At 42.8% G+C, this 12,956-nt stretch overlaps 1 protein-coding gene across 1 annotated transcript in view; it reads left to right on the top strand.

The window, feature by feature from the left end:
* Window positions 1-8,989, top strand: part of ZC4H2 (zinc finger C4H2-type containing) — a 32,455-nt gene extending 23,466 nt beyond the window's left edge. The window contains exons 3-5 of the mRNA XM_073547575.1: window positions 4,555-4,727; window positions 5,053-5,215; window positions 8,380-8,989. Of these exons, the coding sequence (XP_073403676.1) occupies window positions 4,555-4,727; window positions 5,053-5,215; window positions 8,380-8,493 (450 nt within the window). The 3' untranslated portion in view covers window positions 8,494-8,989. The remainder of the gene's footprint in view (window positions 1-4,554; window positions 4,728-5,052; window positions 5,216-8,379) is intronic.
* The last annotated feature ends 3,967 nt before the right edge of the window (window positions 8,990-12,956 follow it).

Genomic DNA, 12,956 nt, shown 5'->3' with positions numbered 1-12,956 from the left:
ACCCGCCGCCACCCTCACCCCACAGAGCCCAGCTGCCCCTGCCCAGCACAGCTGCCCCAGCCCAGCTGCCCCAGCACAGCCCACCTAACCCAGCTTGCACAGCCCAGCTGCCCCAGCACAGAGCCATCGCACCAGCCTGGAGCACTGAATGACCCCTGTGATCACTCCTCCATCTGTGCCGGATCCCTTCCCAGGTAAGCTGAATTCGGACTGTAAGACAGACCCCCATGTGACACATTATTTTTTTCCCCATTTTCCTTCTGAAAATTGGGGTGCGTCTTATAGTCCGAAAAATACGGTACTATATCTACAGCATTTCCCTGACCCACACAATCAGTCATTCTGTCATAGAAAGAAATTAAGTTAGTCTGACATGACTTATTAGTTACAAACCCATGCTGTTTAATCACTTCATTCTTATCCAGGTACTGACATACATGTTGTTTAATAATTTGTTCAAAGATCTTTCCTGGTATAGAAGTCAAACTCGCCAGCCTATAGTTGCCTGGGTCCACCTTCTTCCCCTTTTTGAAGATAGGAACAACATTTGCACTTCTCCTGTTCTCCAAGAATTTTCAAAGATTATGGAGAGGGGTTCAAAATTTTTTTCTGCTATCTCCTTCAGTACTCTGAGGTGTAATTCATCTGTACCTGGAGACTTGAATTCATTTAGGTTAGCTAAGTGTTTCCTCACTATCTTTCTGTTTATGGATATCCTGGATTCTTCTTAATAGGACAGTGAAGAATAGTTGATGTTACATATTTCCTTTGTGAGAGAAAACAGATGCAAAATAGGAATTTAAAAGTTCGGCCTTCTCAACATCCTTATCTTTGGGTTGTGGCTGGGTCTTCCAGCAAGACAATGACCCAAAACATACAGCCAAGGCAACAAAAAAGTGGCTGAAACAGAAGCACACTAAGGTCATGGAGTAGCCTAGCCAGTCTCCAGACCTTAATCCCATAGAAAACGTATGGAGGGAGTTGAAGCTCCAAGTTGCCAAGCGACAGCCTCAAAATCTTAATGATTTAGAGATGATCTGCAAAGAGGAGTGGACCAAAATTCCTCCTGACATGTGTGCAAACCTCATCATCCACTACAAAAAACATCTGACTGCTGTGCTTGCCAACAATGGTTTCGCCACCAAGTATTAAGTCTTGTTTGCCAGAGGGATCAAATAATTATTTCTTGGACCGCTTTCACACTTCAGGCTTTCGGTATCCGGCATGGTGCGGCGAAAAACCGGACTACCGGATCCGGCCGCAAACGCAGACACCGGATCCTTCTTTCTGCCGGATATATTCCTGGCAGAGAAGGTTTCCGGGAATGCGCAGTGCGAAAAACCGGTCCAGCGTTGGGAAAAACGTTGCATGCAACGTTTTTTCCAGACGCCGGACCGGCTATTTTCTCCGGATCCGTAAAAAACCGGACACATTGTCATCCGGCGCAATGCGGCACCAATGGAACAGCACGGGGAAAAAGCCGGATCTGGTCGTAACAGGCGCTGGATCGGCAGTCCGGTTTTTCGCCGCACCATGCCGGATACCGAAAGCCTGAAGTGTGAAAGCGGCCTTACTGAAAAATGCAAATTTATATAATTTATACAATGTGATTTTCTGGATTTTATTTTTGATATTCTATCTCTCAATGTTAAAATTAACCTACCCTTAAAATCATAGACTGTTCATGACTTTATCAGTGGGCAAACTTACAAAATCAGCAAGGGATCAAATACTTATTTCCCCCAATGTATATCGGATCTCCATATTTCCTGTTCCGACTCTCTCCAGTCATCCATACCAAAATTCAAATTGCCAGTTAAATGTCAGAGTAACGTAATTGTTTGTGACATTATCCCCACGGTGAAGTTTTGTTGTAATTGTACTAAAATAAGCTTTGCTTCATTTCTCTCCATGATCCAACAACATTTATTCCAAAGGGAGAAAGTCCCTTTAATAACCGTAATCATTACAAGGATGACGGTGTGTGCAATCCTGGTAGTTACACCTTCCAAGGGATTTGGGTATTTTACCAGCAGGAATTAGACACTGTCATGATATGCACATTGATCGCAAATGAAACCAATTACGTGCCTCATTTATTTTCTATCATTGCCATTGAAAAGTTAATATGTAAAATGCTGCGATATCGCTACAAAGTGCAATAGGTGTCATCATGAAGTTGTGTTGTCAAACGTTCTTTAAAGGGGTTGGCCGCACCAGGGAAACCGTGCACCATGGAAAGCCATTTTCCAATTGGAGGAGGTTGATGGACAGACCTGATCACATCCTGTTCCATCAGCAGCCATTTTTACAATAAATGTACCAAACTTCTCTGTTAAAGGCAATCTGTCAGTAGGTTTTTGCTATGCAATTTGACAGCAGCATGTCATAGATGCAGTCAGCCTGATTCCAGCGTTGTCACTTTCTGGACTGCTTGGTGCAGTTTTGATAGAATCTCTGTGTTTTCTCTGCTGTAAATGTCCAGTCTTATGAATGCTGAGCTATGTAATTCTGCCCCCACCACTGATTGGTAACTTGCTAACAGTGTGAACAGGAATCTGCCAATCAGTGGTGGAGGCGGGATTAAACATATTAGCTGGACTGTTTTGCAGTGATAACCTCCTGCTGATAAAACACTGATTTGTATTGGAGCAACAACACAGCCTAGTAAGTGACACATGCTTGGAATCAGGGTCTCTGCCCCTATATTTTGCTGCTGACAGTTTCCTTTTAACATAAAGGTAAAGTGGTCAATTTAAATATTTCAGTGCAATATCATGCTAATTGTGAGTACTTACATTTTGGCAGATTTGTAAGTAAGATTGCAAAAACTTGAAAAATGTCACACCTCCTGGAGAACTGATGGGCCTTTATTTTTCACTTTGTGCAGATTATTTTGGGGCGCACTAACAACAGTGCACCCAGTACCTTATACCATTGTTTACTGGTGATCTGCCCTGCTCCTACCTAAATTATCATGACTTCTACTGTCATATGTACACATGTTTATAATGTGACAGAGGAGATGTGTTGTGACCATGCTGCCATTTGTGTGGATCATTTCCATGGGTGAGCAGAAAAAATACAGCTTAATAAGGATGGAAAATGAGGCCAAATACAAAACCATTTCTTTATTGAAGTTGATTTTTTTTTGTGCATCATAAAGATTAGTATAGACCCCCATATAACTGCAATTTCTTTACAATATTTGCCGCCAAGTATTGCATAAAATTATCTGCGATTTCTAAGTTTTAATTAATTATCTCCTTAAAAGACAACTACGGAAATAAAGTCCTATAATTGCCACAAAGACATAACCAGGCTAATAATAAACCTGGTGTGTTTCAGCTAATCGTTCCTTTAGTTATGCTAATTGTATTCTTATCAGTATACGAGTTGTCCATGAATAACAATATATCTGGAGCGCCACGGATTTTATCAGCCGAATACATGTATTACTTTTTCCATAGTTTTTAGGTGATATATAATCACAAGGGGCCTACCACTATGACCGCCACCAGTCACCAGGGTTCCTGGTTTGATTGGAGCAGTAGTTGAGCAAGTGCGCCCATAGACATACGATGGTTCCCGTTGTCTTCTGTATGGAGGTAGCTTGGCTGTCCCCAACATCTGGAGACATTGTTTTTTTTTTTTCTTTTTTTTTTTTAACTCGCTTTCCTGTTTGATGTATGACTGCATCCTTTGCAGTTTAGTGGGTTGTCTCAACATCAGTAATGGTTAAAATGGTAAAGAACTTGTAAAAAACAAACAATTTTGCAGTTTTTAATCTTTTTAAAAGTTACTCGATTCACAAGGGTGGAGGAATTTTTATTTCATTGTTTTATGCTCATTGTCTAGGTTACCGGCCAATGCTGCAGACTAGCAGCATGGCAGAGTATGCAAAGCGCTTAGGCTATGTGCACACGGTGAGGATTCTGCTGCGTTGTACAGTACCATTGTTTCCAGTGGTAAAACCAAAAACGCTGTGCACATGCTGCTGATTTTTCTGCGGGTTACATTCCGCAGCATGTCAATTCTTTGTGCGGAATCCGCTGCGGTTTCACATCTCCTCCGTTGTAGAGGTGTGAAACCGCAGGGCTAAATCGCAGCCTAAACCGCAGGTCTTTTTGACCTGCAGTTTTTCCAAAATCCGCGCGGAAAAATCTGCACCACCAAAAACTACGTGTTCGCATAGCCTTACAAGCCCTTTTCAATAGAGAACTGTTCTAAATGTGGCTTGATCACTGGAGCAAGTGATCTGGCCCAGCTCCTGTCACTCCTCTGATACTGCAGCATCAGAGAGTGCACAGTGCTATTCAGCATTGTAACTGTGCTGCTGCTCTGAACGCTCAAACTTTAGGAGTGCAAACAGGGGAGGTTGAGGAGCGGTGTGATCTGGAAGATAAGTGAGAACTGTCATTCAACCCCTTCCTCTCTAGATGCTAGACTTGTAAAACAATTAGTAACTTGATCGTTCATGTGTCTGATCTTGTAATTTTGGTTTCTTGAAATATGTAAAGCGAAGTATGATAATGTTGTTCTTCTATACTGTAGATGGAAAACACCATCAAGCAGTCTGAGAATGACTTGAACAAATTACTGGAGTCCACACGCCGCTTGCATGAAGAATACAAACCTCTGAAAGAGCACGTAGATGCCCTGAGAATGACGCTGGGTCTGCAGAGGCTGCCGGACCTGTGTGAGGAGGAGGAGAAGCTGTCTCTGGAGTAAGTACTGTGGAGCCATCTACATTCTCCTCGTCATAATATAAGTCCAATATCAAATAGTAGAAAACTCCAGCCATTAAATAGATTTGTAACAGATTGGGGGAATCCTCTATATACGGTATGTTCCTATGGGTGCCCACCTAAATCCGCTTTCTACGGACACATAGATATTGAGTCAATGAACTGGCACAAAGTATGCTTCACCATTGATGGCCCATTCATTCCTAGTTCTTGTTTTCACCTGCGGACTGCTCTGTGACCTGGCTATATGGGATGAACGTTGGTTTGGAATGACAATGGTTGTAACTTGTCTTTTATATTGTAGCTACTTTGAAAAACAGAAAGCCGAGTGGCAGACAGAGCCCCAGGAGCCACCTATACCAGAATCCCTGGCAGCAGCAGCTGCAGCCGCCCAACAGCTCCAAGTAGCCAGAAAACAGGACACCAGACAGACCGCTACATTCCGCCAGCAGCCGCCTCCTATGAAGGTAACTGTGCCATCTTGTTCAGCCGCAAACTGAAATCCATGTAGTCCTGCACTAGGCCTTCTCTGTCAGTCCCTTAAACTCTGGTGGTCAAGCATCTATGCTCCAAGTGCATTCACTGTATTCACGTGGGACACGAGACCTCTATTCTTCTGACCGGTGAGGATCCTAGTGATGGGACCGTTGGCAATCAGATATTTTTAACCTATACTGTGTGATCAACTATTTTGAGTAGAATAAGTCTCAGTTTAGCAAAAGCAATGTTTTATGAATATCCTGGTGGGATCTTCAGCATCAATTGTTATTCTGTACCATTAAGGTACTGTCACACTTAGCGATGTACCAGCGATCCCGACCAGCGATATGACGCGGTCAGGATCGCTGGTACATCGCTAAGTGGTCGCTAGTGAGCTGCCACACAGGCAGATCTCACCAGCGACATCGCTGGGGACGGGGGTCGCTACTTACCTGTCACACTAGGCGATCCTGCGTCCTCCCGCCCGGCTCCACGCGTCGCTCGTCTCTCCACAGGAAGCGCCGCAGGAAGCTGACGACGAGAAACAGTCCTGGACGTTCTCGCTCGATCAGCGATAACCAGCGGGGGAGCGGGTCGGAGGTAAGTATCACACACAGCGATATCACTAGCAATATCGCTATAACGTCACAAGTTATAGCGATATTGCTAGCGATATCGCTTAGTGTGACAGAACCTTTAGACCATGAATTAGGACACTGGTCACCCACCTGTAGGTCTCTGAGATTATCCACGCTACAACTCCCAGTGTACCTTTTTTGTTTTAAACTGTTATCTTAATTTATTAATTTTATAAATAGAAGAAAAGGTATAATTACAAGGCACTAGCCATGACGAGAAATAAAAACACTCACTGATAGGGGGAAATACCAATAGAAATTATCAACTTGTTACTCAAATCCTGAAAGAGCAATAACATAAAATGATCAGTAAATAAACTAAACTGAATGTAATGCACTAGTCTGCATTGCCATGGAGAAAGAATAAGGGCTGCAGATCCAAGTTTAGACAGTTTAAACAATGCGTTTCAAAGTTTTACAACTTCTTCATCAGGACAAACCACAATCTTTAAAAAGTCACATGCTTAGTGACAGGAGACCCCATGTGTGCAATCGAAGTGCCATGTGGTCTGTCAGTATATACACTTTACCTTGTCTGAAAGGCCACAGAGGCTGTAACACCTATAACCAGGAGGCACCACTAACCAAACAACACCATGAAGACCAAGGAGATCTCCAAACAAGTCAAGGACAAAGTTGTTGAGAAGTCAGGGTTGGGTTATAAAAATAAATAAAATTTTTTTCCAAATCTCTGATGATCCCCCGGACTACCATTAAATCCATTATCATCAAATGGAAAGAACATGGTACCACAATAAATCTGCCAAGACAGGGCTGCCCACCAAAACTCTCAGCCCGGGCAAGGAGGGCATTGATCAGAGGCAGCACAGAGACCCTAAGGTAACCCTAAAGGAGCTGCAGAGTTCCCAAGCAAAAACTGAATTATCTGTCTGTATGACCGCAGTAAGCCATACACTCCATAGAGGTGGCCTTAAAGGGAGAGTGGGCAGAAAAAAGCCTCTACTTACCCACACAAATTGTAAGGCTAATTTTGAATTTGCCAAAAGACATGTTGGAGAATCCTCAAATGTATGGATGAAGGTTCTGTTGTCAAATGGGACCAAAATTGAACTTTTTGGCCACCAACGTAAACGCTATGTTTAGTGCTTATCCAACACAGCTTATCACCCCGAGAACATAATTTCCACCTTGAAACGTGGTGGCAACATCATGCTGTGGGGATGTTTTTCGGCAACAGGGGATGTTTTTGAGTTGAGGGGAAGATGGATGGGGTGACGTACAGGGATAATCTTGAGCAAAATTGTTTCAGTCTGTCAGTGATTTGAGACTAGGACGGAGGCTTACCTTCCAGCAAAACTGACCCAAGGCATACTGCTAAAGCAACACTCGAGTCGTCTAAGGCAGGGTTCCCCAACTCTGGTCCTCAAGGCCCAACAACAGGTCATGTATTCAGGACTTTCTTAGTATTGCCCAGGTGATTACATCACCTGTACAATACAAGGGAAATCCTGAAAACATGACCTTTTTGTGGGTCTTGAGGACTGGAGTTGGGGAACCCTGGTCTAAGGGAAAACGTGTAAATGTTTTGGAGTGGCCTAGTCAAAGCCCAGACCTTAAATCAATAGAGAATCTGTGGTCAGACTTGAAGATTGCTGTTCACCAGAGGAAACCATCTAACTTGAATTAACTAAATTCTTGGTTGTGAAGTAGTAAAACATGAAAAATTTCAAGGGGGTGAATACTTTCACAAGCCACTGTACATAGCTAAAATCGTTCAGACTGAGTGGAATAATCCTGTCAAACAAGTAGATGAATATAGAAAAAAGGGATAAGTAGAGAAAGCAAAAGAAGCAAGAAAAGAGGGGAGGGGGAGGTAAGGAAAATGAAAGGGTGTTGAAAGGTAGGGCCCAAAGAATGCAAATTCAGACTTCCCCGATAAGGTCCAGGGACCCGGCCGAAGCCAGACTCCTGAAAAATGACGAGGGGACCCCTATTGGAAGGGCTTGAATGACATACAGAATCCGCAGGAGTATGATCATTTTAAAGATTCGATTGGAGAAGTTTAGGGAAATTAAGTATTTCCTCCCAGTGTCCCTTCACAGTAACAGGCTATTGGAGAATTCTGGGCATTTTAGTTTCTATGTCTACAGTATGGATGAACAAGCTTTCCAGGATCATATGGCACATAATCAGATTGAAGCAATTGCAAGTGCCACAAAAAACCTAAAGTAGTATTGAAACCTGAGACTTATCTGGCAGATTGAAAATGTATGCCATAAATATCTGTTAAAGGGAATCTGTCACCCCCTGGATGATTTTGATCTATTACTATGGGCATACAGGTAATAGAATAGTTAAGTCAGTCTCACCTGTATGCCAAAATTGCTGTAGTGTCGATCTTTAGAAATGCAGTTATAATGATTTCTTCCAGGCTCCGGGGTTTGCAGTTCCTGGAAGAAATCCCTGCCTCTTCTCTTTATTATAATGTATATTTTGCATTTGTGGTGCTATGGTAAAAATGAATGATTTAAATTTGTACTTTATCTCCCCAGGCCTGCTTGTCTTGTCACCAGCAGATCCATCGTAATGCACCCATTTGCCCACTATGCAAAGCAAAGAGCCGTTCGCGAAATCCAAAGAAGCCAAAACGGAAGCAAGATGAATAGAAGATTGTAGCTTGTTCCTAAATCAGAAAAGTCCCTTTCCTCTTACATACTTTCTAGTAACCATGTAAGCATGCTCGTCCTGATGCCTGTGAAACCTTGAACTGAACGTGTGGTGTTTTTTCTATTTAACGTGTTGTAAGCACAATGGGCTGGTTTTGTTACGTGGGGCAGTTTTAGCATAAAACAGCTGCAAAACAAAGCCAAATGTTGTACCTGTTTTTGCTGTAACTCTGCTACAACCATACGTTTCCAGTGATTGTTGTAATTTTTTATTTTTTTTTTTTAGTTAAAAAAGGAAATGAAAAAATATTGACTGTTTTGGTGCTATTTTCACATCCTGCCCTTTTAGAGCAAAACTTTCGATTTGTATCGGAGGATGAGAGCAATGTGCAATTACATAAGAACACTCTAAATGATTACTTTGAAATGCCTCAATTATATTCATTGCACAAGCAAATCGCTAAAATAAAAGGGAAGAAAAAAATCTTAGTAAAAGTATTGTGTATATTTGTGGATAACTGACAAGATCATGCAAGGCTAAGGTTAAAGGGAAGGTGCCGTGTTTTTTCATAATTTAATGTAAAAAAAGAAAATAGTATAAGGCTGTGTGCCCACGTAGCGTTTTTTTTAAGCGTTTTTGATGCGTTTTTCAGGGTCAAACCGCATCAGAAACGCTTAAAAGAAGCATCCCATTCATTTAAATGCATCTTGGCCTTTTTGTGCCAATGGATGCGTTTTTTAAGGAAACGCTTAGTGGTAAAAAACGCAGCATGTTCATTAATTTTCACTTTGGTCCGCGTTTTTGGCTATTTCCTATAGTCCAAAAGACGCGCGGAAAAAAACGCATCGAAAAGTTCGTTTTTGCGCAAAAATCGCGGCAAAAACGTGCGTTTTCTGTGAAGGAGAACCCGTTTTCTGAGCGTTTAAAAAACGCTACGTGGGCACATAGCCTTAAAAGATATTGTCCCCTAAGCTTGACTCAGTGGGGTGTGTATGTTTTTTTTTTTTTTTTTTTACTGTATTAATGCAGCCACTGGGGGCTGCCATCTTACCTTTCTGGCTGCTGAACGACACTTTCCATGCTCATTCACGGCAGTCCCTGTGCATAAGACATAACAGTCGGCTCCCGACCGTATCTCTTTCATTGCAGCAGCATCAGCCTCTGTGGGCAGCTCAATTCACAGCTGTAGGTGTGGCCAGGCGCCATCTTATTAGAGCCCAGTGCTTTTCTTTTAGCTTCATTTACACTCTATTTCAAGCCCTGGATGCAGTACTGTTCCAGCATAACAGTGCTTGGCTGTTCACTCTGCACATACCAGCTGCAGGAGAGGATACAGGACAGCTCCTGGAGACCAGCTGCTCTTTCCAAAACACCTGACAAAGCTGCTGCCCCTGCTCTTGCAAAACATAGGAGGAGCGGCTCCCTGCTGTTTTAAAACACTTGGCCATCTGCTGGACATCTAATCCTATCCTGTGTGATACTGACTACTGAGCTGTGTATCTAATCCTCTCCTGTGTGATACTGTGTGCTGAGCCGTTTATCTAATCCTATCCAGTGTGATACTGCTCTCCAGAAATACTCTGTGGTGCTGTCACCCTGCTCCTCCACCATATATCTCCCTCTGTGCCTCCCATAGACCAGTACACTGCTCTCCTGAAATACTCTGTGCTGCTGTCACCCTGCTCCTCCCCATATATCTCCCTCTGTGCCCCCCATAGACCAGTACACTGCTCTCCTGAAATACTCTGTGCTGCTGTCACCCTGCTCCTCCACCATATATCTCCCTCTGTGCCCCCCATAGACCAGTACACTGCTCTCCTGAAATACTCTGCTGCTGTCAACCTACTCTCTTCCACCATATCTCCCTCTGTGCCCCCCATAGACCAGTACACTGCCCTCCTGAAATACTCTGTGCTGCTGTCAACCTACTCCACCATATATCTCCCTCTGTGCCTCCCATAGACCAGTACACTGCTCTCCTGAAATACTCTGTGCTGCTGTCAGCCTGCTCCCAGAATCCTTGCTGCCTGCCATCCTCGGTGACCGAAGACCCCATTCCTCTCCTCAGATCCTGTCCTGGCGATGTGTGAAAGCGAGGCGACGGGCCTGATATATGGTGGAAGGAGCAGGATGACAGCAGCACAGAGAGAGCAGTGTGCTGGTCTGTGGGGGGCACCCTGTTGGGTGCCAGGGATTGTACATAGAGCGCTGTGTCTTATACATATGGATGGACCATCTGCTTGTCTGCTCCACAGAAATCCAGGAAACATTTCTGCTGGTTGATGGCCTGTTCTGATCCAGACTTTGCATGCAAAGACAGTCAGTGACTTTGCAGGCCCCATCAAAATGGCTGATCACTGTATTCCTAGATGTCATCCTCTCTTTTCCCTTAGAAAACACCCAGAAGGGGAGGAGAGGAGTGACACCACACCCATGTCAGCAGATTCCGCCCATAATTACTGCAGGGTAGTAATGTAGCTAGGGTAGTAATGTAAGCTAGTTGTACACTAGGTTTTTGTGCCAAATTTCAGTATCTGCTCCCCCTAGTGTTAAGTGGAAATACCAAACTTTTTTAAAATTATCTCTCATATTTTACAAAATTAAAAACAAATGATAATATTTTTTAAGAAAATGAAAACATTAATTCTTCACATTTTTTCAATTGCTGAAAAAAATTTTTTTGGATGGCACCTTCCCTTTAAAGGGGTATTCCTATCTCTAAGATCGAATCCTAATATGTAGTAGGTGTAATAATAATTAGATTAGCAAATGCCTCCAATTAGAAATGTAGTCTAGAATTTCTGATTCGCTATGTCTCTTTCCTCATGTACAGGCATTGCAGGACCTTAGGTATCCATGATTACGACCATTGATATAATGACAGTTGGGTATCCAAGGTTACGACCGCTAGCAACTAGCTAACTGTCACTATGTCAGTGGTCGTAACCATGGATACCTAAGGTCCTGCAATGCCTGCACATGAGGAAAGAAACATAGCGAGTCAGAAAAACTGTGCTACATTTCTAATTAAAGGTATTTTCTAATAATCATAATAATAATATACCTACTACATGGGGTAGGATCTTGGAGATAGGAATACCCCTTTAAGTTTACATGATGCATTTTTGGTGAGTTCTGGACGCTGTGAATTTTTGCTGAGCAAAAAAATGCCACCACTTATAGTTCCAGCAATGTGGATTGGATTTATAGAACTCTTAGACCCACTGTTTTTTTTTTTGCTTTTATGCTAAATAAACTGAGCTGTGGTAGGTGTTTGAAACACGCAACATGAGTATTTCTCTTGCAGGTATACGGGTTATGCGCAGATTTTCTCCATAGACTTACAATAATGCAGAAAATCCGCAGGTTAAAAGCGTATATACCTTTTTTTTTTTTAGTGCTTATCCTCTGTGCAAACGCACTAAAAACACAGGTAATCCAAACATGACTATCAATAAAGTTTTGGCAAAGTCAAATACCAAAAATGTGGCCATGACACACTGTTATGGTGGGGTGTTGAGGGAATCTGCTGCTGACACTGTTATAGGGGTACTCTCCTCCAGTTCTGTACTAATATCCACCATTCTGGTATATATGTCCCCCAATCCTGGTATATATGTCCATATGTCCCCATCCTGGCATACATGGTCCCCATGCTGATGTCAGCAGCTGCCCACCCCCATGCACAGCCACAGCCGGACTACAGTTGTGCTCAAAAGTTTACATACCCTGGCAGAATTTTTGCTTTCTTGACCTTTTTTCAGAGAATATGAATGATGACACCAAAACTTTTTCTCCACGTAAATGGCTGGATGAAAGATGCAAGAGTCTGTCTGGATCCCAGAAACTCACTCAGCTTTTATGCACACATACTGATTACAAGCAAACAGGTCACAGGTGAGGATGTTACCTTTAGTAGCCATTCAAACCCATTTGTGTCAACTTCTGTGCATGTTATCAGGCCAAAATCACCAGGGTATGTAAACTATTTTATCAGGGTCATTTGGATGTTTTGGGTTATTATGATTTAAAAAGAGAAAACACAGTAGTTTGACAATAAATGGCTTCACCCAACCGCTAACCATGAGTGGTGAAAAAGTTTTGGTGTTATCATTCTTATTGTCTGAAACAAGGCCAAGAAAGAAAAAATTCTGCCGGTCTATATAAACTTTTGAGCACAACTGTATAAAGTATATCCTGCCTATAAGGCATGCCCAACTTTTCTCCAACGTTCTGGAGGGAAAAAGTGGATTTTGTAGTCCAAAAATATGACAATAAGTACAGAAATGCAGAAAATCTACAACTTCAAAATTGCACCAAATAGTCAATATGGGAACAGAGCCTTAAGGACAACTGTCATTTAGCATCTGAAAGGCCAGGGGAGTGTGCATCTCCTAAATATGTGCTGTCCTCATAGCACTGAGTGGGCTCCTGAGCTCGGCCAGCGCTGCAGCGGACATGC

This window comes from Dendrobates tinctorius, unplaced genomic scaffold (genome assembly GCF_039654945.1).
Source record: "Dendrobates tinctorius isolate UK_male_01 unplaced genomic scaffold, ASM3965494v1 ptg000154l, whole genome shotgun sequence".
NCBI classification, from domain to species: domain Eukaryota; kingdom Metazoa; phylum Chordata; class Amphibia; order Anura; family Dendrobatidae; genus Dendrobates; species Dendrobates tinctorius.
The sequence above is the reverse complement of the archived record's forward strand: the minus strand, read 5'-3'. Positions and strand labels throughout refer to the sequence as shown.